Here is a 25,405-nt window from a genome sequence, read left to right as displayed (position 1 = left end):
TCATTACATGAAGAAATATGGGAGAGGAAGCTGATTTGGCTTACATCAGAAATCAACAAGAACAAGAATTCATCATAACAAGTAAGTATAATTAAATACTCAATGATAGAATTATTTTAATAGATAAAAACTTGATTGTTTTCCCTATAACAACATATTGAAATCATATTATCCTTCATATGAAGTAGTAAGTTACATTATAATTAACTATGGTTGTATCTTTGTAATTCTGTTACACACGGGGGGAAATGATATTTACTCAGCTACTATCAAAACTAGGGTTGGGCCGGATATCCGGTGTGGCCGGATATCCGGCCATTTTCAATATCCGGCCGGATACCAGATATTGAAACTATCCGGCCGGATATCCGGCTCTAAAATTTTTTATACTTTACACCAAAAATCTCTGCTTTTTTAAATCTTAAATGGCTATAATTTTCTTATTATTGAAGCTAGAAGAACATTTTTTCTGAATAAGTTTAACTTTATGTAAATTTATATAAGATTTCTGAAGAATTTTTTTTTACTACTTTAATATCTGGTAATTTGGCCGGTTATCCGGCCGGATATCCGGTTATCCGGCCGGATATCCGGTAATTTGGCCGGATAACCGGATATTTGCCGGATATCCGGCGTTGACCGGATATCCGGCCGGTTACCGGATATCCGGCGTTTGAAATCAGCCGGATATCCGGTATCCGGTATCCGGCCAAAAAAGTATCCGGCCCAACCCTAATCAAAACTAGATGTCTGATTTTTTTTGTCCACATTCCTATTATGAAGCAGAGTTAAGAGTTAAGATTTTAGGAGGCTTGGTGTCGCTTCAGGTACTAGACCTCTCTCCATGCACCTTGAAACATACTACACTTATGATTGCGGTTTAAAGTGTCCATTCGCCCATCAGACAACCAACTCTCTGAGATGCACTACCTTTGTCTGAGAAGTCCCAGCTGTGCGTGGTGAGTGAGTGTGAGTGTGTGTGAGTGAGTGTGAGTGAGTGTGAGTGAGTGTGAGTGAGTGTGAGTGAGTGTGAGTGAGTGTGAGTGAGTGTGAGTGAGTGTGAGTGAGTGTGAGTGAGTGTGAGTGAGTGTGAGTGAGTGTGAGTGAGTGTGAGTGAGTGTGAGTGAGTGTGAGTGAGTGTGAGTGAGTGTGAGTGAGTGTGAGTGAGTGTGAGTGAGTGTGAGTGAGTGTGAGTGAGTGTGAGTGAGTGTGAGTGAGTGTGAGTGAGTGTGAGTGAGTGTGAGTGAGTGTGAGTGAGTGTGAGTGAGTGTGAGTGAGTGTGAGTGAGTGTGAGTGAGTGAGTGTCCTGCCACGAGTAGACCCAATACCTAAAATTTGAAGCCTACAGCTTCAATAACAAAAAAGTTACAGACATTTCAAAATGCTTATTTTAGTACAATGAAAATTTTGAAAGATTTTCATTACTTATGATGGAAATTTCAATATTAAATTACGTCATCTGGAAGCAAAATTAAAAGCTTATCTTTATCAGAAACTTCCAGTAACTTATAACATTTTTACAATAAAAACACCCCTTTTTTAGTCAAAATGTCTTTTAAAAATTTGATTTCAATTGCATTTGAAAGCGTAAAATTATAGTGGGAAAAAATTAAACTAATAAAAGTAATACAGATGCTAAGCTGTGATTGGATGTTCAGCGGACTTAGCACGGACTCAGATATCTGATTGGCTGGAAATCCTAAAGGCTAGCATTCTCATGCTATTGTACTCTCAATACAATGCAAATTAAACTGAATTTTTTTAATGATTTGACTATAAAGAAGAGTGTTTTTATTGTAAAAATTTTATTAGTTACTGGCATTCTAAGTTTCTGCCAAAATTAAGCTTATAACTTTCTTTCTAGGTCGTGTTTCAATAATGAAAATTCTATTATTAGCAATGAAAAACTTTCAAAATATTCATTGTACTAAAAATATGATTTTGAAATGTCTATAACTTTTTTGTTATTGAAGCTGGATGCCTCAAATTTTGGATATTGGGTCTACTCCCGGCAGTTTTTAAGCAGTTAAAGCGGTATTTTTCTTGCAAGGTTTCTTTAAGCTAGGTAGATGGGGTGTGTATGTGTTTGTGTGGGTTATTACATTTCTAACTTTTCAGTGGCATAAAAAAAAATATTAATTTTTATGGAAATATTTTCGTAAAATGACTGAATTTTTTGCTGAAAGTCTATAGCAAATATAATATACTTTTACTTTTTAAACAATTCAATTCTTAAATACTATTTTTTCTTTTGTCTTCATACCGAACACAAACGTAATGGAATTTGGTTAATCATTTTATAAAATATATGGAATTTTGTCATTACGTTTTAAAGAAAGTTTGAAGACAAATATTATTAGAGGTTTATTACCAAAATATTTCTTTCATATTAATATATTTCTTTTTATCTGCAAGTGAAGAAAAGAATTATTTTCTCTTAGTTTATTAGTTGCACAGACTTTAACATTAAGAAATTATTCTATGAAAATTACTTTAAAACTAAGGAAAGGTAAATAAAAATGAATTCTGAAAAAACTAATTTGTGATTACTTTAATGTCAATCAGGACTATGTAGCACACTTTCTTTGAAAAAATTGCGGTCGCAACCTGATTGACAAGATCCAGAACAATTTGTACCATGCTTCAGAGTGCTAAACCCAAATTGATGTTTACTAGAGAAATTTCTGACATCTTAAATACTAAAACAATGTCAGTTTTTGATCAAATTTAATTGATCAGACTTATAAATAACAGCATTCTCACAGATTTTCTTTTATCAGGGAACTTCCCTGTACTAAAACTCAAGTTATAAATGTGTCTGACGGGCCTAAATAATTAGTAATTAAGTGAAAATTATGCTTTCAAATGGAAGGATTAGAGCCATGAAAAAATTCTTGTAAAGAAAATATAAGGAGAAGGAAATATATTTTCTTTGTAGGCCGTTTGCGAAACGGTGGGTCTAGCCCCTAAGGTTGTAGAGAACCATTAAGGGAGGAAAAAAGGAAGAGTTTAACCCTGGGCAAGAGTGATAGGCCACAGGAAGAGATTCCTTGTAGGACAAGGAGGTGTAATCCCTAGGACAGGTGGTCTTAGGGAAAACTAGTAAGATATAGTAAAATAGGCCGTAGGGGGAATAGTAGCTACGGACTCGGAACGGGGCCAAGAGTAAAATGGTCATATACAGGGGGTAGGGATATAAGGGAGATGAGAGAAAGGGAAGGGGGAAAGGATGGTAAAGGGGGTAGGGAAGGGGGGGAGAAAAAAGGGGGGATACGGGGAGAGGGGTCAAGATGCAGTTTTAGTAGGGACACACACGTTGTAAACGAAAGAAGTGATTCCGCGGGTTTTTTAAGACTGGACTTAAAATCCGCGAAAATATAAGCAGAGATTGATAAATTTATGTATAGTAATATAAAAAGAAAATTTTTCGTGAAAATAACAAATGAAAATATAATAAAAGATCTAAAATATACACGAAAAAATTTCTTTTTTACCCACCCACCCACCCGACGATTCAATTTATGATGTATGTTTCAATTTCAGACGATTCATGTTTTAATGTAACCAAAATTTTGGCGGGAAAGTGAAAGGGAAATCTCACACAGATTTATACAGGTGAGTAAACACAATATGATAAGAGAGAAGACACAGTAAATGTAGATATAAAAAATTTTTTAAATTATACGGAAATTGTAGAGTAATATGGTAAAAAATATTATAGAATAGAACATAATAGAATAGAATAGAATAGAATGTATTAACTTTATTAGAACAAAAAAGTAAAAAGAAAGTTAGCGACAACGATAAGTATCTAGGTATTTTTAAAAATAGTTTAATAGATTAAGTTTGTTTTGATAGTTGTGAGATTAAAATTGTTTTAACACATAAGGAACACGCATTGGTGGATAACACATGGGTTTTTTCAAGGTTTATGTTATGTTAATTCTAGTTTGGAAACAGCACAGAATATTTTATTACTTTTGTAATTTATAAATAAGAAAACCGAAATCATTAGCGATGCGTTCATAGAACATTAATACAGTACAATAGAGATAATTATAAAATAGTCAGGGAGGAAAGGAATATTTGAAATTTATAAATTTATGAAATAATTGTTTTTAATATTTTAGAGAAAGAACAAGTTGCGATAGTTACGTGGTAACATAATATAAAGAAGGAAGTCTATAATAGATTTTATCAGGTAACAAAGATTTTTTATTCTAATACCTTACAACTAAACAAGTAGGAGGGCAAGAATATAAGACGAATAAAGTCAGATAAGGACAAATCATAGCTTACAATTCTCGTAATAATAGTAGAAAAGGGAAGAGCAATAGAGAGGGGAACAAAGGGTTGTTTAGTTTTTTATAGGGACACGTAAGTACACAGTTTTGGTAGGAATTAGGGAGGGGGCCATAGGCTCTTGAAAAAGTAAGGTTTTAATTTTTTATTGCTGTTTTCATTTACTCGTGCACATAAGCGGCTTACAGGATGACAGTAGTTGCAAAATCTCGGATTTTTTTTTTTAAAATTTGTTTTGTTCTCCCCTCTTATTTTTGTGCATTAACTGGTGTTTATACAAATGCGCCAATTTAAAATCCCCTACCTAAAATTCTTTTTTGGTTTTTTTTATAATATTTTTATTAAAAACTTAAAATAAAAAGTAGAAAGGCGGTTGACTTATCCCCCTCCCACGTTAACAATACCTAAAAGCTTCTAGGGGGCGTTGCCCCTAGTCTATCTTAAAATAAAAGCTATGTTTTGTATCATTTTTTTCAATCAGGCGTTTGAACACGAATTACATATAGCAAAAATATTTTTCTTTTTTAATGGTTATTCCAATAAGATAAAAGTTATACTTAAAAATTGTTTTAATAATTATCATTATATTTTGCATTTTTAAATAAACACCAAAATCGACCAAAATAGGCGTATATATTTCGTACTCACTTGTGTCATTTATATTTAAGATTTTATTTACCCATCATCGCTTACAGGATATTTCAATTCCCCCTCCCCCCCCCTCTATTTTACTACCTCCTATAAATCGGGAGGGGGGGGGGGGGCTTAATTACAGAGCTGGATGTTATTATGTTTTAACATTCTAAAAGCGAACGCGGTGAATATAATAAGAGTTGGCATTTAAACAGAGAAGATTAGGTTTTCGCCGAGACATATAGATAGAGAGGAAAATTATAAAAATAATAATTTGATATTTAGGTGAGAGTGTTAGTTGAGACCAATATAATAGCTACGATAGAGAAATTGTATCAGGCAGAACAGCTAATAGTGGGGATACTAAAGGTAAGTAGGAAATAAAATTAGATTTGTTTTTGTCCATTACATTAATAATTTTATACAAAGAAAAAAGGGGGTTGATACAAATGAGCCAAATTAAAACCCTCTCTTCAAAAATCTTTTTTAATAAAACTCGAATTTAAAAGTATAGGGGAGGTGGAGGTACCCACTTTCCATTTAGAATACTTAAAGGCGTCTAGGGGACATGAACAATGGTTTTTATCTAAAAAATGAGTGGATTGTTATCAATAGGTATTTGCATATAATAAAACTAGATTCTTATTTAATGGGCGTTTTAATAAGATAAAAAGGATGAGGATTGTTCTTCCATTTTTCGCATTATAAGAAAGTAAGCAGGTATTAGTGTACATTTTGGGTTTATTTGCGTCATTTATTTTTTCGAAATTTTTATAGGTTGACAGATTAGGAACAAAAATGAAAAAAGTAAAGGAGGGGTTAATAGCAGAATAAATAATATTATGTAATGGCCTAGGATTAAAAAGGGGGGAGAAAAGGAAGATGAAGTCACATGAAAGGGGGGGGGGGGGAGAACATAAAAAGAATCATACACAAAGGATGATTTTTTTTTTTTATTTATCTGATCGAATTTTTTATTTTAGAAGAATCGACGGCGTTCTTAGAAGGAAACAAGTAGTGGTCTTATTTGTGAAGTTGCAATTCTGGCGAAGTACGGCAGAATGGAACAAGAAGGTAAGAAGAAGATTATCATAAAAAAGATTAAGGAATGACTTTGCTCACACTATATAAATAGGAAATTAGGACATTAGGGGGGGGGGGGGCGGGGATTAGGACTTTAGTGAAAGGGGTGTAACGAGGGTAGCCCTCGGCCAGTAAAGACAGACAAAAATAGGAAATTGGGACATGGAGGGGGGGGGGGGCAGTGGGGTAGGATCTTAGCTAAAAAAGGTTTTTTAGTGTATAGCTCACGTTTAGTAGAGTCAAACAAAGAAAAAGGTTTTTCAGTAAAATTAAAAGGTAAAGTTTATCAAAAAGAGTAGGACACAGGGATATTAGCGTACGTGTAAAGGTTCTGAATTATTAGTGAGGACAAATTCTACTAGTTTTAGTCAAACGTATTTGAATAACATATTGTACTTGTTTTAGGACAAGGTCAGAGAAATGATGAAGGTGACACAGGGAATGAGGGGTCACAAGCGGGAGATGGGACAAATCCGGCGGATACACAGAAAGATAGAGAGGAGCAACAGGCTCAAGGGATGTCGGAAAATCAAGCTTTAATCCAGTCACTACTGGATCAACTGCACAAGAAAATTTCCAAGGTAGACGAACTCACTGCTATAGTGGAGTCAAGGCAAGTAGGACACAGTCAACACAGACAGGTGGAGCTAGGAGAGGGGTCGAGCACAGCTCCAACACCCAAGAGGTCACAACTACAGGATTTTTTTGCGGGAACGTCTCAACCGGCGGCAGCTATGGGAAACAAAACGCAGCATCAGGAAGATATAAGACGTTATGGATCAAACTTGGACCAATATACTATGCCGCAGCCATGGCAAGCAAATGTAGAAGGAGATGGACTACATGGGTATCATCCGAAAGTTAACGTGGGAGGCCAACCAACAAGCAGTGGTAGCAAGAGAAAGGCGGAATATCAAATTCAACGTGGGGACATGGAAGAAAGTAGATTGGAGACGTACAAAATGGTAGGATGTCCCTCTTTGAGGATGGTGAAAGGACAAATTGCAGAATTCAAAACTCCTGGATTTTTGACAGCGACTCTCAGCGGACTACAACAAGAAAGGCTAACAAAATCGTTCAACATCAATATTTTGAACGCAGGATCAGCATCACATCTTCATTTTGCAAAGTACCAATTGTCAAAACTAGCAACAATGAAGGGCAGAATAGAGGATGCTACGCGAAGAATATTTTTTCTCGAGGTGCCAGCACATCTTAGGGAGTGCCTACACGCAGTAATGGATGACCTGTTGGGGGGGGTAGATCTTATTGAAGAATTGAATCACACACTCAACATGTTCTTTTGGCCCAAGGCCACACACAACTCAGTGATGAAATTCATTACACAAGATCACAATGAAATGCTGACAGGCGAACGCAAAAAGCACTGGGAAGCGATAATCAAACAAGAGGAGGACAGAAAGGAGGAATATAGGAAGAACAACACAACAACCCCCACAAGCAAACAGGGTGGAAGGAAGTTCGAGGGAAAATGTTACATATGTAACAAAGAAAATCACATGGCGAGAGAGTGCCGATTCCGAAACCAAAACAATGGTAACGGAGGAACGGGGGGAGCGAGTTTTAGAGGACCAGGGAGGAATGGATCAGAGAGGTCAGGATCAGAAAATAATGCAAAATAGCTAGAGCAGACAGAATCACCTCAAACTAAAGAAACGTTGGATCCTCTCGCACAGGTGACACCTATAGAGGTGATTCATAATATTAAACCACCAAAAGTTAACTACCTACCTGAATATATTTCTGTAGATGACTCTGATTTAGAATTTTCGGCTTTTAGTGATTCAATTATAAGAAAATTAGAAGATATGGGATTCGATTCAAATAATACTAAACTTCACTCTCCAGAATCCATCAGATTTTATAACCAGATTTTGGGGGCCAGTGATAAAGTGATACATACCCTAACTCACGGACACAAACCTCAATGGTTGAAAAATACCCCCCCAGGTCCAATGTTTTTTCAAAATAATGCGTCTGCGAGACTGAATATGGATATCGTTAGAAATCAAGTTAAAGCCTGGGAAGAACTGGGAGCAGTAAAACAAGTGGCAACACGTCCAAAGATAGTAAGTCCACTTACATTATCTACAAAGACAGATACACAATCAGGCAAACTCAAACACAGAGTTTGCCTTGATCTGTCAAGATCAGTAAATCTGTATGTCAAAGAATCTAACGTGGTCATGGAAGATTTGTCGGCGGTGTTACCAAGGTTCGAATATTTTATTTCTTTCTTAGGGTCAATGAAACAGGGAGGAGATAGGTCGTGAAGAGCGGACTTTTTTATGTACAGATAAAATGAGAGTACAAAGACATAGAACAAATGGGGAATAAAACATGGTCCAGTAAGGGGAAACAGAGGGTTTTTTCGTAGTAGTTGGGAAAAATATGGCAGGTGTCTAAAACATAATTTATATGGATAATATTTAACAATGAACAAACGAGGGTAATATTTTAAGCAACTAGTTTTTATTGTCAATGGGGTAAGACAAGAAAACAATTTTCAGAGAGCAAAACAAGAAAGACTCAAAGACAAGACATATGCTTGCAAAAATAAATAACGGATAATTCATATGATTTTTTCAGAATTCAACCTGGTTACTACATGGCGAGTGCGGATATCAAGAATATGTACTTGAATGTGAAGCTGGCAGAACAAGAACAGACTTATTTTGGATTTAGCATCACAGACACTAACGGTGAGACAATATTTTATGTGATGACATCCATTCCGTTCGGTTACGCTCCAGCAGCAGCGGAAATGGAAGATCTGATTAGGCCACTAAGAGTCACACTTCATAAATTATCGGTGGACATATCGTTTTACATCGATGATTCTTTAAATGTAGGAAGGTCAGTGACAAGATGTGGCAGTTTTTTCAAATTATCTTTAAATTTTTTGGGCAACAGTGGTTGGATCATGGCGGCAGAAAAATTAACAGCTCCAACCACTAAGATATATTATCTGGGATTTTTTATGGATTCCGTGTTGATGAGAGTGTTTGCGTCAGAGGCCAAGATCGCCAATTTAATAGCAAATATTGATTTAATACTGGACAAGAATGAGAATATTCACAACAAACAAATGGCGGCAATTTTGGGGAGTTGCGCACATCTTTTAACCTCACACCACAATTATGTAAGAATAGCGACCAGGGCGTGTCAACATTTACTTGGACAAAGTGTGGAAAGTGGGGGATGGGACGGACATATGGATCTAAATGAACACACCCGTCAAGAACTAAACATTTGCAAAATCTATCTCAAACAGGGGAATGGAAATGCGATTAGGCGTATCAGGAAAGATTTTCACATAGTGCATCTGGCTCAAAGCACATATAGTACAGATCAATGGAACCCGAATGAATCAGAAGAATCGTTAATCAAAATGGTTAGCGATAGTTCCAGCACGCAGGCTTTTGTGTTCGAAGCGGACCAATTTAGGTTGGTCCGCGAATATCCATTCGACCTAAGTGAGGTTGAAAAAAGTTCCACGTTCAGGGAACTAGCAGCAGTAAGCCGGTTGTTCACACATGACACAAGTTATATCAAAAGCATAAGGGGGGCCACATTGGTCTGGATAACAGACAGCCAAAGTCTTGTACATATATTGACAAAAGGGTCTCGGGTCCAAGAGCTACAGAAGATTATATTAAACATTGTAGACCAACAGATAAAATACGGTAAGCGTTATAATAAACCTGACAGAAATTATAAGTTAAAACTGACATGAGCAAGGACATAAAATTAAGATGAAAAGGAGGATTAGGATCATACAGGGTATTCAAAGAATTATGAAGGTTACTATCAAAATCACGGACATGAAATAAGGTTTGTTTTCCGACAGGCATCTCAATATGGAAAGTTTTTTAATGAAATTAATGTTATTTTTATTTTCAGATATCAAGATATTCCCAGTATGGGCTAGCAGAAGTAACGTAAACCTGGCGATAGCGGATGCTGGATCAAAACCCATTCCGACGGATGAATGGCAATTGGCGGAGGAGGATTTCCAGAGGATAACACAGGCGTTGTCGGTAATACCGACGGTGGACGCCTTCGCCACAAAAACGAATACCAAGTGTGAAAAATATTTTTCTCGTATCCCGGAGGCAACAGCATGGGCCACAGATTTTTTCATACAAACATTACAACCTAAAGAGGTATATTACTTGGTACCTCCGATAAAAGAGGTGACAAGAACATGGTTTGCACTGACCAATGTGCCTAATATTACAGCAGTGCTAGTGGTTCCAGCTTGGTATTCTGCAAGCTTTTATCCGTTGTTTAGAGAAAAAACATGTTTTAACAAGTTTATTGAAAAACATTTTGAATTTAAGGCCGCATTCCAAGATTCAGATCATACTATTTTCAATTCAGAGGCAAAATTCAATATGTTGGCGCTGCTGATTCGTACCTAAAATATACTTTATTTTCATTGAGTCACTACAGTATTTAGTTTTGTATTTGAGTTTAATAGTGCGAGTATTAAACAAGGTAGAATATCAACATAAATTATCTTTTCTGCTTATTTCACTAAATATTCTATAATAGAAATAGTAAATACAAAAATTTTATATTAGGGAATTTAACATCTGGCTAATACAATTAGGAAACGGGGGGACAGGGCAAAATATTAAAAACAAAGGATGGATTATTATGTATAAGATTAGGAATGAGGATTACTATGACAAGAAGGCATACAACTTTGGAGAGCCAAAAGGGTAAAGAAATTAGGATAAAAACTAGTTGAAGGGCTTTTAGATGCTATTTCTTTTTAAGAATATTTACTTTTGTTGTTATAGTATTTTTTATTTTTGTTCCAGCAGTGGTGTTTCTTTCATAATTTTTTCCGATAATAGTTTTCTTTTCATCAGACTGAAATTTAGAGACATTCTTTTCAACAAATTTAGAAAATTGTAATGAAAATTCAAATATGTTTGTTTTTCAGAGAAAAATGAACGAGGGAATAGATCTTAAACGTTATAGTAGGAGCAGACAAGGGCACCCAAATGAAAGTCAGAGTAGGAGAGATAAAGGGGAGTTGAGACAGCCTACAACATCAATGCTTAGAATGGACTTGGATGAGGGCAAACAACACCAAGCCAGGTAGGGATCAGAGGGCGGCAGATTGTGTAGGGAAAATATTTGTCAAAAACATTACAAGGATAATGACAGACAAGGTAGCGTAGTATTAAGGCAAAAATTGGGAAACATCAAACCAATAAATGAGCAAGAAAAATTAACGTAGGGATTAGGGGGGAACAGATTGGAAAGGGGAAAAAATTTGTTCAATATATTACAAGGACAAGGAAAGACAGAAAAGCGTAGTTTTAAGACAAAATTTGGGAATCAAGGACAAACAGCGACATTTTAATAATAAAGGAGTAGAGAAAATTCACGAGAAATTTATTTTCTTTTCAGAATTATGCTACATGGGCGAGCGCAAGGAACTACGACACATCACAACAGAGTGATTCGTGATTATCAAGAATATATGATGAGAAGAAGAATCCCCACCAACAGTGTGTCGGAACAATTATTATTAGAATACTTAACAGAATTACAGGAATTGAAAAAACCACATGGTTTTTGTACGCAGGTGAAAGGATCCATAAAATCAATGTTGGCCATGTTACAAGTGCCAGAGTCGACGTGGTCATTAAGTTGCCAAAGAATGTGCGATGCGTTAATCAGAATTTCAGCGGAATACAGGACAAGGATGTTTCGAGGCAGGATATAGTAAAGAAAAGGACCAATTCCATAACGTTTTTTAAAATGGTTAATGAGCAGGAGAGAAGGACAGATTATATAACGAGCTTTGGCGACAAATAATTGCATTTCAGTAAGCCAACACAAATTACGTAGTACAATTAAAGGAAGTTGGGGTAAAGAGTTATTTTTTTGTTGCTTTATCTTTTCTTTACTATATATATACAAAGGTGACCCGTTGCCAGCAAGCGTCATACAGAAGAATCTTATCTGTGGCTGAAAAACCGGAGGATATTCCAAAAATACCAGCGGATGGAATGAGAGTGGCACTCATGCTTGTGCTGCAGTACTATTTGATGGCAAGAATTACGGACCTGATACAGTTGGAGGCGAGAGATATAGCTTTAGTGGATTTGGACGGAGAACGGGCAGTAGAAGTTAAATTCAGACGGATGAAAAACGACCAAACAGCGACAGGACAAATTAGTCACATTTTAGCGGAAGGAGGAGAGGCTTGTCCATATTTGTTGGTTCAGACGTATTATGCAAGAATGGGTTTCTGGCTATATGACGAGGAACACAATGATACCAACGCACTATTTCCACGATTGAGATTGTTGCCAGGCACCAGAATACAGGTATCGGATGGGACCTTTGCAGTCAGCGTTTCAACACTTCTGGATGATATCAAGGCCGCTTGCGCAGGGGTTGGTTACGAAGGAAGAGTGACAGGGAAGTCAGCCAAAATAAGTGGAGTGTCTGACGGTTTCAAAGCAGGAATGACAGATGCGGAGGCGAGAGACAAAGGAAGATGGGTCGGACTCGAAACGGCGCAAGCTTACAGACGGGTTTCAGATTCGTATAGGAAAAAACTGGCGGGATACACTTCAATACAAAGAGCGGCAGACCGCGATAGGAAACAGTTGGCGACAAACGCGGCCGTGGAATCAAAGATAGTGGAACTATGGTGGCTGGCGGAAGACACAAAGGTTAATGTAGAAGGAGTGGAGGTAGAACAGGTGGTGGAAACTACGGTGGCAATCGGCTAAAAAATATCAGAAGCAACAAACGGGTTATAAAATTCTATTCATAAATTGTAATTTGATGTGATGGTCGCATATTTCATAGAAAATATAATTGTGGCGAGAAATAGCGTTGTTTAATTAAAATATAAATATAAAGGACAGGTATAAATGATAAGACATAAAAGTAGTGGAGGGGGTTAATGCACATAGATTTAACGAAACGGCAACCACGACAGCATAAAAAGGAGCGGATAAATCGTCCTAGTCCGATTCGAACGTTTATCTAACCGAATTTTTGTAAAAAAAGAATAAATAACAAGGACAGTTTAGGTTAGATAAACATAACGAATTTCTTTGCATTTTCTCCTTACTCTTTTGTACCAAATGCACCCAATAAACTACCCATTAAAAATTAAGCTGTAGTAGGGAGAGAATATAGAGGAATTCGTAGTAGATTGGAATGTAAAGGATTTTTTCATGTGCGGCTTAGCCGGGAGATTGAACGCGTGTTTTTGGTGTAAGAATCTGGAGCCGAAAACTTGGAGTTCATCCAGGGGTGGAATAAATACACTATCTTCAATTCACTAAAATGTTTAGCTTAGTGGGGTATCTCAGGAGTTAAGTTCTCACCTAGTTTCGAAAAGTGAGTGTTGAAGGTATTTGCTATTTCTTTTTTGTCTGTGATCTTAATCCTATCTAACTCTAAATATTTAATTTCATAAGAAAATTAAGATTTCTTAAAATTTTCCTTAGGATACTACACACCTACTGGCCGTCTTTGTTTAATTCGGATTCAGTATATTTGTTTTGGCTCACTGCATGCGTTCTGATACATATTTCTGATACAATAACTATTCCCATTTCCGTCTGAAGATCATCAAGTGATTTTCTATTTAATTTATCCTTTAACCTATTAAAAGTCTGTAGATGTTGCTTTAACCATTTTAGCCTGTGTGTGTGTCACTGAGATCCTTAGCCGGTAGTAAAAATGACAATAAAAAAGGGGGACACGAGAGGCTATCTAACCAATAACCTTGAGTCATGTGATCCAACTCCAGTCAATCAGAGGGTGCATCTGACGGTGACCTTGTCATTAGCTGACTCTCCACACAGTTATGGTAAGAAGGAAAGAAAGAGGTGGTTGGTAATTGATGTAGAGGATGTCTACTCTACAATTACATCAATGGACATCAGTAGGATAGATGATGCTAGCTTGAAGGAAGACTAAAGACTAAACACTTTATTATGGTTTCGTATTTTTGCATTTCATATCTTTCATTTTTACACCTCCGTATTCTCTAGCCCAGTTCACAAAAGACAAAGGTCAACCTCTGAAAATTTTAGTTCAACATAAAGAAGCTTTCAGTTGACCGATTTTATAAAGGTATTTTAGGGTTGTACTTTTTTAGGTTGACCTACAGAAAAAATCTGTCGACCTTTAAAAGTTATTTGTTTGATTGATATTTCATTTTATTTTTTTGTCAATACGATGGATGTTGTCATCCTTATTTTTCCTTAAGATCCTATTCTATATACAAGGTAAGCTTTATATTGGTCCTAAATAGGCCATCCTATCTTTAAATTTTAGCCTCGGGTGGGTTTTAGACTATCTATTTGCTTACAGCCCCTAAATGTTTGAGGTATAGCTGTAAAGTGGCCAGACAGGAAATATTGGTTTGCTGTGCTCCCTCTTTTGCGCCATTACTCTACATAGCCACCTGTTATATTCTATTGTTTAAAAATATTGTTTTTAATTTTGAGACATAAAACTTTGATTTTTTAGATTTTCTGCAGACAAGATCTTGTCCTGGTTTGTATTTGTCCAATAGATGTGGGGTTTGGATTGGACTAAGAGATTCTGTGGGATATAATCAAAATTATGAATGGTCTGCTAAGTTTCCAGGTAAATAAATGAATAACTGGAAAGAAAATTGATATTTTCTCAAAATTTAAACCAGGTGTAATGTCTAATTTAGAATTTTATTTCATATTTTTAAAATTTTTTTGTCAACTCATGTTTAAGCTTCAATAATCTTGCAAGATGTACAGCTACCTACTCAATGTGAATGTTTGTCAACAGAATATAAGAACACTCTGTTCTATTTAAGTTACCTATACAAATTGGATACCTGGAACACCTAGTGCAGATGAGGAACACTATACAAATTGGATACCCGGACAACCTAGTGCAGATGTGGAAAGATGTGGAGCCCAACAAGTTAGAAATTTTATTTACATTGTCAATAAACTCTTCGTTAGTTTGTCTCACTGATATGATGTTTTTTAGTAGCGAAGCTACTCTATAATTCGAAATGTCCGTCCGTCCGTCCGTCTGTCCGTCTGTCCGTCCGTGTAAGACAGAATAGGGGAAACGTGATTTTCTCGGCTCCTATTAAAGATAGACAGCTGAAATTTTTTGACAATATTCCCATTATTAAGGAGCACAATTAACTATAAAACATCAAGGGCGGTCGGACCCCTTTTTAGCAGGTTTTAGGCTATTTTTGTATGTTTCACATTTTTCTCCATATCTTCAGTGTTTATGGTCCGATTTTCAAAATTTTTTCAGTTATAGATATGAGAATTAAATTTCCCGCCGTTTAAAGAAAACATCCATGGCAGCCAGACTGCCTTTTTGCAGGTTTTAGGCTATTTTTGTATTTTTCACATTTCCACCATATTTTCAGTGTTTATGGTCCAATTTTCAAAATTTTTTCAGTTTTTCAGTTATAGATATGAGATTTGAATTTCCTGTCGCTTAAAGAAAACATCCATGACTGCCAGACTGCCTTTTTGCAGGTTTTAGGCTATTTTTGTATTTATCACATTATTCTCCATATCTTCAGTGTTTATGGTCCGATTTTCAAAATTTTTTCAGTTATAGATATCAAAATTAAATTTCCCGTCGTTTAAAGAAAACAACCATGGCGGTCAGACTGGCTATTTTTATATGTTTTAAATATTTCCCCATATATTTGGTGTTTTTGGTCCAATTTTCAAACTTTTTTGGGATAAATACACTTTAAATCTACTTTTACGTATTTCCATCCACGATTTTTTGTGCTTCGCTACTTATGGATGTTGTCATCCTTGTTTTTTCTCTCTTTCAAATCTTTAATGCCATACATATTACAGGCAAAACTAGAAATGTCAAGTTTATTTTTAAAAACCTACTACTTGTTAAGAATAATTCAACTACAAATTTTAATATCTGTAAATCATAGCTAAATAAATTATTTCATTGTACACCAATTTTATACAGTTACATGACAAAATAAGACAATGGTTATCAATCAAATGCAGATAGAGCTTGTTTAATATTAGCTTTATTTGGCTATTTCTATTTGAAAATAATCATTTTATAGATTACTAGCGGCCCTCACCTAGCCTCTGGTAATGAAAAAAAAGAAAGACGGAGGGACAGACATCATTCTACTTTGTATTATAGATAAATTGATAAACCTTTATTTATTTATTTGTTGACATGTATAGACACTGCAAACAATCAAAATTTAATAAAATGAAAAAATTTGGTTATCTATATAATCTATAGTCTCTTGTCCCTTTCCTCCATGAAAAAATTAATAATTTGGATCATGGAAAGAAAGCGAAGTAGAGGGTTTCATCGTATTTTCACAGTAGATTTTCTCCTATTTCTAGCCCCTGCAGGGCAGTCATTAACATTTACCTTCCCTACAATAATCTATCAAAAGCTAATGTAGAAATGCGACAAAATCGGCTACTTTGTTTTCTTTCCATGAATCGTATATTTTTTTAGACTTTAAGCCCTTATAAATGGTGGGACACCCCATGTTCGGATAGTAGACCTGCACTGTGTGTTATAAAAGGTAATACAAGATCAAGGATGCCAACATTCATAAGTAACAAATGGATAAATATTATTTTTTGTAGCCTTTATCACGAGTCACAAACTCATAGTCATATTAGATCAATTATATACTGGATCCTAATTGGTATAGGGAATCTCCAATAGAAAAAAATCAGCTTTCTATTCTAAAAAAACAGCGAGAAAATCACATTTCCACCATAGCTTTACGGAAAAACAGACAGACAGGCAAAGAGAATTATGAAGTGTCTCTCAATTGGAGCAGTTTTTGTAAAATATGTAAAAAATAGGTTAACCATAAAGATGATTGAAATATGCCTTTATTTGATGGTTTTGAGTTACATCCAAAAAAGTTTAATTTGGGTAGGTAAGTAACACACAGTTGGGCATCACTTTAAAAAGTCGCTAAAATGGTTTATTTTTGTAAAAATAAGCTAGATTTCCAAGATGCTTATATAACAAAAGAGTATGATTTTTAAGTCTTCGTATTATTAAAACTCGTGGTAGAAAATTTAAATATTTTCAAATATACATCCTGTAAATAAAGTTTAAACCATTTTTTTGAGGAGGGGTTATTTTTCATTGTTTGGTGGGTTTGGGGGTGTGCCACCCCCCAAAAAAATAGTTATAAACCTTGCGGGACATATGAGAAGCTACCCTGTTAAGGAGAACCCGATCGGTTCAGCAGTTAGCAAGATCCTTCTGTACAGACAAACAGATAGACATCCTATTACTTTATTATAAGGATAAAGCATTTATGGAATATCTCTTGTCTTTTTACTTAGCAGCGAACCCGCTCTATAATATGATTAATTACTCTGTAAACTTGCTTTTGAGGCCAGCCGCAGCCTTACAATGTGGTTCATAAAATTCAAGTTCAAATGCATTTACACTTTTTCGTAGATTTAAATTTACTTATCTTTAAATTTTCAAGTAGTATATTTTATTTTTGAATATCCTCTTAAAAAATCATTATACAAAAATTATGATAATTAATAAGATATGTCTGTTTAAGCTGTTTAAATTGTTTGAATTAGAAAGGTAACAAACTATTTGGTTTTCCTAAATGCATGTAATTGTTTTATATTAAAATATTTTTAGTGGTTATCATAAGTCTAGATTTTATAGTTCAAGTCATCACAAATTGGTGAAAAACAGTAATTGCAATTCAAACTGAAGAGACACAAAACAGATAATTGGGGTTGAAAATCCTAGAAATCTATATTTTTTGTTTCAGAAAATTCCTGTCTTGAAGGATGGTCTTATTATTCTCCAACAGGTATACCTACTCTGTCAGTAAATTCAAAAGAAAGAAAAATATTTTAAGATGATTTCTCGTATTCATTCGAATCCGGTGGATAGGAACCGGTTCTCATGAATACGAAAAAACTATGTCTAGCATCGTATTATATCCAGTTTTTTAGCCGGTGCCTCCGGCACCTCGGCGCTAAAAAAACTAGTTTTAATCTTATAATTGTACATTCTATATCCACAGAAAGCCGTTTATAATACGATACGAGAAATAACTATTAATACATTTTTATTAAAAATCAGGTTCCTGCTTTAATACTGTAAATGATGCATTGAGCTGGGATGAATCCAAAGAAGCATGTGCTTCTTTAGCCTATGGTTCAAGTCTTGCCAAAATAACTACTGAGAAAGAAAACAATTTTGTAATAGGTTAGTATTTTTATAAAAAAGTAGTACAGCACAAAAATTTCCAAGAATATTATGAAAGAAACATAAAGATTTATCAATGGATATTTTATAGTTAAATATTTGACTTCAACTGTCTATCTTTTCAGATCTCATAAAAAAAGTTGATGCGAATGGGAACAATGGATTTTGGATGGGAGCTAACGACATAGAAATAGAGGGTTCCTTTGCTTGGCTTGATGGCTCTGAAGGTAAACACCCTGCTTACCAAACAAAATCCACGCCTAACTAATGAAATATTGGGAGCTAAATAAAATATAAAGAAAATTTTTCAAATAAAAGATTAAACATTAAAGCTAATTTCTTTTCAGTTACTTTTACGGCTTGCAATGTGGGTGAACCAAATAATTATGATGGAGAAGAAGACTGTGTCATTGTAAGCTTCTTTTTCAGTTTTAATATTTCTTTAACTGCATTGATAAATCTAACATTTTATTTTTAAAATTAAAAAAAAACAATAGTTTCAATATAAATCTATATTGACAGTTGTTAAAAAAATGTGGCTATAGATGGAATGATTTTCCTTGTAATCTACGTGATGGGTTGTCAGCTGTATGTAGGATGTCAGGTAATTAATTAACTGCAGTTTGTAAGAAGAAAAAAAAAGTAATTATTAATTTAAGATAGAACTTAAAACCTCTATTTAATGCCAAAAGAAATGCTTGTCCTTACTTTCATCTGAATAGTTGCCTGCCTATTTAATATCTTTTAAAAATACAAGAGATTTATCATTTTCATTTCATACCTTTTCAGCTAAATGCCTTTCAAATGGATACACTTTTGATCCTGTGACAGGTAGATTAATTTTGTAAGAATTGTGTTTCCTTTTAACATAGCAAGGAAATCATTGTATCTAATGAAAAATATAATGAATAACTTTTTCTACTAACTTCTAAAAAAAAGAAACATGTCTGAGATTCTATTTTAATATATTATGTGATGGGCAGGTTAAAACATTCAAATATTGAAATTAAATTTGTGTAAAGGAAATTACTACAAACTGTTAACAGACAAAAACAGAACCTGGGCTGATGCAATGTCATATTGTAAGGCTGATTCAGGAGAACTTGCCTCAATCCATTCGAGAGAGGAATGGCAATTTGTGAAAGGTTAGTAAAAGTTTCATAAGATTATTAACGGCAAAATTTTTAACCTGTAGTAACTGTGATGGGTAGTTGAATTCTTCTTAGAATTTTCAGTCTAATTTTTGTTTTTGAAATATAGAAGGCTTTATTTATTCAATTCAATTAAATTTCTAAGTAGATAATTTTAACTTCATACGGGCATAATGCTTCTAATTATTAATCTAATAAAATACTCAATTGTAAATATTAAAAATACACTGAAAAAAGATCTATTTTTTATTTGCATTAAAGTCAACTTTAGAACCAGCTAAGAATCAGCATCATTTCAAAGCTGTATGATTTTAGTCATTAAAACAAATAAATTATATTATCTAAAAAATATTTAGAATATCCCCAAAATAAAAAATTGTGTTCAATTTTTGTCCAAAGATCACTATTAAATCATAATTTAGATATAATAAGTACAAGTGGCATTACTAAAGCTGCATGGCTTGGAGGAAGTGATATAGCTGTTGAAGGTTCTTGGGTATGGACAGACAATTCTCCAGGTATAACTAGTACTTAAGAATATATATGTTGCTTTAGTACCAAAGGATCTAGCTAACTGCTAACCTAATATACATAGTTCAACTTTAATATAACTCTCATAGGTTCTGGAAAGGTTAAACTGTTTAGGGGTAGGGTAACACCATCCTATAAATAGAAATTAACCTTAGATAAATTTCCTAACCAAAAAAAAATGTATTCAATTAAACTATAAGTCAAATCAATTGCATCCCAATCATATAAGAATAAAATTCATATCTTATTATTTAGTGGTATATACTGATTGGAGTGCTGGTAGAACATGGAAAACTGAATACAATTGCATTTATGTAAGTAAATTTTTTTTTAATCTTCTGCTTTTTATATAATACATAACATTAAATTGGAAAAGAATAAAAAGTTAGCTGACAATATTTATATATATGCTCACTGAGTGTACCAAACACAGACCTCTTGAAGTTTGTCTGCCCACTCACAAGGCATACAAATAAATCAATAATGGTGGTAATAATGTAACGACAGGCACCTCAAAACAACTCAAAAACTGAAAGTCTCAAAGAAATTACTCACATTGACAGAGCAAATTTAGCTGGTTGATAATATTTGTTTATCAAAATTCTAAATAAAACCCTAGGCAAGACCTGCAGAAAATTTTAAATGGTTTGATGGAGATTGTACGTGGGCTTACTATGCTGTGTGTAAGATACCAGGTATCTATGTACATCTACAATACAAAGTAGCTTGATGTCTGTCCGTCTGTCCCTTAAGATCTCGGTAACCAATAAACTGATTGGATTTTACTCTTCAGGGTATATACCTATTGGTCTACTACTTCACATAAATTATGGGCGCAGCACCAGAAATTTTTGTTTATTTTTAATCTTTTAAAAATTACCTCATGGAGCAAAGCCCCTAGAGGCGAAGCCGCTAGTGTATTATAGAGTAAAAGAATATTTGTCTGTCTGTGAGTGTGTGTACCGAAAGATTTCTCTAACCGCTGAACCAATGGTTCTCCTTTACACTGCAGCTTCTCATAGGTCCTGGAAAGGTTTATAACTATTTTGGGGAGGGTACCACCACCATCTAAGAGAAATTCCCTTAGGAACTAAAAAATAAAAATTGATGGTTGATTTCAAACCCTTCTTCCTGAAGTGGCTCTAAAGGCATAGCCGCAAGTGAATAAATATTGTATATTAGCAAATTGTAGTACTTGAATATTAATTGTCTATTGTTCTTTGAAAATTATAATATAGAGACAATGAGATTTCAAATATTTAAATTTAGATATCATAACTTTTTATATAATTTCAGCATAGATATGAAAAGATATGCTTAAAATGAAAGGCTTTTTGGAAATATTTTTGGTGGAATTATATTTAATTTGATTTATTTAAAGATTGTATTGCAAATTTATTAACAAAATAAAATACTTTGATTTGTAATTTTTAATTGCTTATAAATTGATACTTAAAAATGATAAATCTTCTTCATAATAGTTCCATTAAATTATCTGCCGCATAATTATTGGAGGGAAGATTGAATTAAAATTAATTTGACGACAGCCACTATTCCCAAAACAAAAATATTAAGCTTATAATAAAGAAACAGAATCTATATGTGTGTCTGTCTGTTCTAAAGGATCTTACAAACCAACCACTGAACCGATACTGTTCTCATAGGTCCTTGGAAGGGTACCACGAATGTCCAAAAAGAAATAATCTCTAGAAAAGAAATATTTTTTGGTTATTCCATGAGTCCATAACCCCCATCCCCATCCTCTCGTGCCTTCTTAAGGTTTCTAATGACTTGGATCAATGTTCATTCTTTAAAATAAATATTTAAAGATATAAAAATTTATTTCTTTGCAATAACTCTACAAATTTGCTTTATAGAAATAATTTCACTTGATGGTGATCAATAAATCAATAATATCTTCTAAATAGACACATCAGCATTCGAATTTAGAATGTAGGGATTAGGACTTCTATAAAAATTTAATATCATCCTTATATAGATATACAGGATGCTGGTATGTTGTCTGTGTATACCTTCAGAAATTGACAACTTCTGGACTAATATGGTCCTCCTTTAACGTAAAGGAAGTCTATCGCCACTATTCCATGAAAAGTATTTAACAGGGATAAGGGATGGGAAACGTAGGAAAATATTATTTCAGGCCTATTTCAAGCCTAGGCCTAATAAACCAGTTTTGGAATGACGCAGTGGTTCGTCCTAAACGCTAATGAAAAAGCTGTGTGTGTGTGTGTAGATAAAGTATAGAATCAAATTCAGGTAGCTAGTTTAAAGTAAAAAACATAACTTTTTATAAACCTATATATTAATGGCTTTTGTTAAAATGAAGTTTTTTCTCTCCCAAAATTTTTTTATCTTTTACTTTGGTAATTTGAACTGTCAGAAAGCTATCATTGGGTTTCCCTCAGACAGATTTTAGTTTGTATTATTTGCATTTTTATTAATGAGTAAAAATTTTATTTGAAAATTTCATTGCTAATTAAAATTCAAAATAAATAAATAAATATGCACTTGGGTAACATTCTATCAAGTTCTTTGGATACTATAATGTAATGATATATCTGTACTGTGTTGTATTGTACAAAAATTAGGGTTAAGGTGTTGTATCAATTCCGTACTAAAGTTTTAAAATTCAAAATACAACATCTAATTTATAAACTACCAAATGAAAATTCGTAGCTACCTTCTTTCCAAAAAAATAATCCTGTTATTTTTGTTTTTTCTATATGGCCCTTTTTTAGTAGCAAAGCTACTCTATAATTCACTTTGTCCGTCCGTCAGTCAGTCCGTCCATCAGTCCGTCAGTCCGTAACGCTATGGGGGAAATGGGATTTACTCAGCTCCTATAAAAGATAGAATTCTGAAATTTTTTGACAACATTCCCATCATTAAGGAGCACAATTAACTATAAAACATCACTGGCGGTCGGACGGCTTTTTAGCAGGTTTTAGGCTATTTTTAAATTTTCCACATTTTCCCGCATAACTTTGGTGTTTATGTTCCGATTTTCAAAATTTTTTCAGTTAAAGATATCAAAATTAAATTTTCCGTCGTTTGGAGAAAACAACAATAACGGTCAGACTGCCTTTTTGCAGGTTTTTAGCTATTTTTACATTTTTTACATTTTCCACCATATCTTTGGTGTTTATGAACCGATTTTCAAAATTTTTTCAGTTATAGATATCAAAATCAAATTTCCCGTCGTTTGAAGAAAACAACTATGAAGGTCTTTTTGCAGGTTTTTGGCTATTTTATATTTTTTTACATTTTCCCCCATATCTTTGGTGTTTTTAGTCCAATTTTCAAATTTTTTTCAGTTAAAGATGTCAAAATTAAATTTCCCGTCGTTTGAAGAAAACAACAATAATGATCAGACTTCCTTTTTGCAGGTTTCCTGTTGTTTGAAGAAAACAACCATGACGGCCATTCCCATCCACAAAATTTTGTGCTTCGCTACTTATGGATGTTGTCATCCTTGTTAATGTTTAACTCTAAGCAGATTTAATAATTAAGCTAATGTGATCTAACACCATTTATATTTATTTTTTTCGTAGCAGACGAAATCATTATTTTTTTCTAGAATTGTCTGCTTCTAAAATTTCCGCCAATTGGTGATTGGTTGATACAAAACAAGCCCAAATCACAGAACACTATTGGTTTAGAGCGGTAGCCAATATGAGCCGTCCGCCAGTAAGGTCATTAAATTAGGCAAATGGTAAAAGTTGCATGATCCCTTTTAAAACCAGGCCGAGACCTAATTTATGGCCAGGTTTCCTATCCCTTGTCCCTGGTATTTAATAACAAAATATCCCATACCACCCCAAAAAATTCATACTTTTTCATTTTAAAACTAAAATGGAAGAGTTGGGTCAACTTAACCCCACAGCCCCTCCCTATTAGTATCTAAAATATTACTTATTATAAATAAATATTTCCTGTACTCCCTGAGATGGGTTTTTGAATTTTCGACATTTTTTGACCTGTCATCTTTGTTCAATTATTTATTTTTCTTCTAAAAAAACCGTACCAACAAAAGCCTGTTAAAAAAACCGATCGCTTTACTCTTTTCAATATAAACCTACAGTTTTGCTCAAAAACTAACAAAAAATGACCCAATTTATGTCCAAGGAATGACAATGAGAAAAAACTATTGAATTTTGATTTCTACTCACCTCTCCTAAGCACTACAGCTCGATTCCTAGCCCTTGTGGAGAATTTTTCCTTACATGGACAGACAGTGCATATTTTATTACAAATTTTTACAGTTTTGTCTTTTTCTAAAAAGAATTAATTGTCTAAAGTATTTGAAATCTTGTAGATAGACCCCATAATGTTCAGAATTTTTATGGCGCATATAAAGACCTTTCTATAGACACCTTAACCAGATTTCTAACTCAATCCTTGCCAATTTGGCATCAATAAGACAGACCCATCACACATTGAGACATGACAGCTCTGTCTTTAAAAAAAAAGAACAAACCATCTTAAGTACTTAAAATCTTGTAGATAGACCCCATAATGTTTAGAATTATTGATGGGGCAAGTCAAGATCTTTCTATAGACACCTTAACCAGGTTTCTAATACAATCTTAGCCATTTTGGCATCAAAAAGAAAGATCTGTCATACATCAAGGACTAGAGAGACCTTTCAAGTCTCAATGTTTGATGGGTCTGTCTTTTTTTTGCCAAATTGGCTAGGATTGAGTTAGAAACCTAGTTAAGGTGTCTATAGAAAGGTCTTTACATGCCCCATCAAAAACTCTGAACATTATGGGGTCTATCTACATGATTTATAGTATTTAAGACGATGTGTTGATTTTTAATCTCCATGTAAGGAAAAATTCTTCACAAGGGATAGAACTCGACCTGTAGTGCTCAGGAGAGGTAAGTAGAAATCAAAATCAATAATGTTTTCTAATTGGCATTACATAGACATGATTTGGTTCATTTTTTGTTAGTTTTGGGCCAGAACTGTAGGGTTTATATCAAAAAGAGTGAAGCAATCGGTTTTTTTAACACCCTTTAGTTGTATACTCTGTTTAAATCCTACAGGGCCCTTTCATAATAATGATTGATTGAACGAAGACGACAGGTCAAAAATTGTCGAAAAAACGCGGCATTCTTGTTTCCTAAACCCATCTCTGATTCTGCAATAAAAATGAAAGAAAAGCTGATAAAGAAAAGACCATTGTTAACTATTAACAAAAAAATAACAATTTATGTAAGAAATCCTTTTACTAACAACACTTGGAAGTTCTGCTTGCGTCAATGGTAAATTAAAAAAACAATTCTTTATTCTGGAGTAGCTGTTTGTATGTTCAGTAAGATCTCTAATTGAACAGTTCATAATTTTAAAAATATATTTATGTAAACCTTTAACAAGTTTAAGTCTAATTAGC

General features: G+C 34.1%; 4 protein-coding genes and 1 long non-coding RNA gene across 6 annotated transcripts; all 5 read left to right on the top strand.

Moving 5' to 3' along the window:
• The first annotated feature begins 14 nt into the window (after positions 1-14).
• Positions 15-15,051, top strand: LOC145333262 (macrophage mannose receptor 1-like). Its single transcript, XM_080178396.1, has 3 exons — positions 15-81; positions 14,563-14,682; positions 14,888-15,051. The coding sequence occupies exons 1-3, from the start codon at positions 18-20 to the stop codon at positions 15,049-15,051; spliced, it is 348 nt and encodes a 115-aa protein (XP_080034522.1). The 5' UTR covers positions 15-17.
• On the top strand, positions 3,531-7,661 carry LOC145333450 (uncharacterized). The gene is made up of 5 exons (XM_080178598.1): positions 3,531-3,615; positions 4,131-4,201; positions 5,221-5,304; positions 5,919-6,009; positions 6,424-7,661. Exons 4-5 carry the CDS (start codon positions 5,997-5,999, stop codon positions 7,659-7,661), a joined length of 1,251 nt encoding a protein of 416 aa, XP_080034724.1. The 5' UTR covers positions 3,531-3,615; positions 4,131-4,201; positions 5,221-5,304; positions 5,919-5,996.
• LOC145333449 (uncharacterized) lies at positions 7,719-11,000 on the top strand. Of its 2 annotated transcripts, none has more exons than XM_080178597.1 (3): positions 7,719-8,254; positions 8,629-8,741; positions 9,943-10,573. In XM_080178597.1, exons 1-3 carry the CDS (start codon positions 7,848-7,850, stop codon positions 10,461-10,463), a joined length of 1,041 nt encoding a protein of 346 aa, XP_080034723.1. In that variant the 5' UTR covers positions 7,719-7,847; the 3' UTR covers positions 10,464-10,573. The 2 variants fall into 2 exon arrangements, with proteins under 2 accessions (XP_080034723.1, XP_080034721.1); XM_080178595.1 differs by having other exon boundaries at positions 7,798-8,254; positions 8,629-9,725; positions 9,943-11,000.
• A 2,515-nt stretch (positions 15,052-17,566) lies between the features above and the next one.
• LOC145333009 (uncharacterized) lies at positions 17,567-18,533 on the top strand. The gene is made up of 3 exons (XR_013884405.1): positions 17,567-17,905; positions 18,181-18,306; positions 18,432-18,533. It is a non-coding gene; the product is annotated as an uncharacterized LOC145333009 (long non-coding RNA).
• Positions 18,534-18,834: 301 nt separating this feature from the next.
• LOC145333008 (type-2 ice-structuring protein-like) lies at positions 18,835-21,454 on the top strand. The gene is made up of 7 exons (XM_080178135.1): positions 18,835-18,910; positions 19,096-19,137; positions 19,329-19,451; positions 19,880-19,975; positions 20,244-20,302; positions 20,608-20,683; positions 21,285-21,454. The coding sequence occupies exons 1-7, from the start codon at positions 18,904-18,906 to the stop codon at positions 21,287-21,289; spliced, it is 408 nt and encodes a 135-aa protein (XP_080034261.1). The 5' UTR covers positions 18,835-18,903; the 3' UTR covers positions 21,290-21,454.
• The last annotated feature ends 3,951 nt before the right edge of the window (positions 21,455-25,405 follow it).

The sequence above is a fragment of the Acartia tonsa genome, chromosome 12, assembly GCF_053477335.1.
Source record: "Acartia tonsa isolate MP-2025a chromosome 12, ASM5347733v1, whole genome shotgun sequence".
Taxonomy (NCBI): Eukaryota; Metazoa; Arthropoda; class Copepoda; order Calanoida; family Acartiidae; genus Acartia; species Acartia tonsa.
The sequence above is the reverse complement of the archived record's forward strand: the minus strand, read 5'-3'. Positions and strand labels throughout refer to the sequence as shown.

Bases quoted from the DNA above. Each gene is read 5' to 3' on its own strand.
- LOC145333008 (XM_080178135.1), top strand. The intron at 19,138-19,328 runs GTAGATTAATTT...ATTTGTGTAAAG, and splicing joins CACTTTTGATCCTGTGACAG to GAAATTACTACAAACTGTTA. The intron at 20,303-20,607 runs GTAAGTAAATTT...ATAAAACCCTAG, and splicing joins CTGAATACAATTGCATTTAT to GCAAGACCTGCAGAAAATTT.
- LOC145333449 (XM_080178595.1), top strand. From the start codon at position 7,848: ATGGGATTCGATTCAAATAATACTAAACTTCACTCTCCAGAATCCATC. The intron at 8,255-8,628 runs GTTCGAATATTT...TGATTTTTTCAG, and splicing joins TTGTCGGCGGTGTTACCAAG to AATTCAACCTGGTTACTACA. The intron at 9,726-9,942 runs GTAAGCGTTATA...TTTTATTTTCAG, and splicing joins AGACCAACAGATAAAATACG to ATATCAAGATATTCCCAGTA.
- LOC145333262 (XM_080178396.1), top strand. From the start codon at position 18: ATGGGAGAGGAAGCTGATTTGGCTTACATCAGAAATCAACAAGAACAA. The intron at 82-14,562 runs GTAAGTATAATT...TTGATTTTTTAG, and splicing joins ACAAGAATTCATCATAACAA to ATTTTCTGCAGACAAGATCT. The intron at 14,683-14,887 runs GTAAATAAATGA...GTTCTATTTAAG, and splicing joins ATGGTCTGCTAAGTTTCCAG to TTACCTATACAAATTGGATA.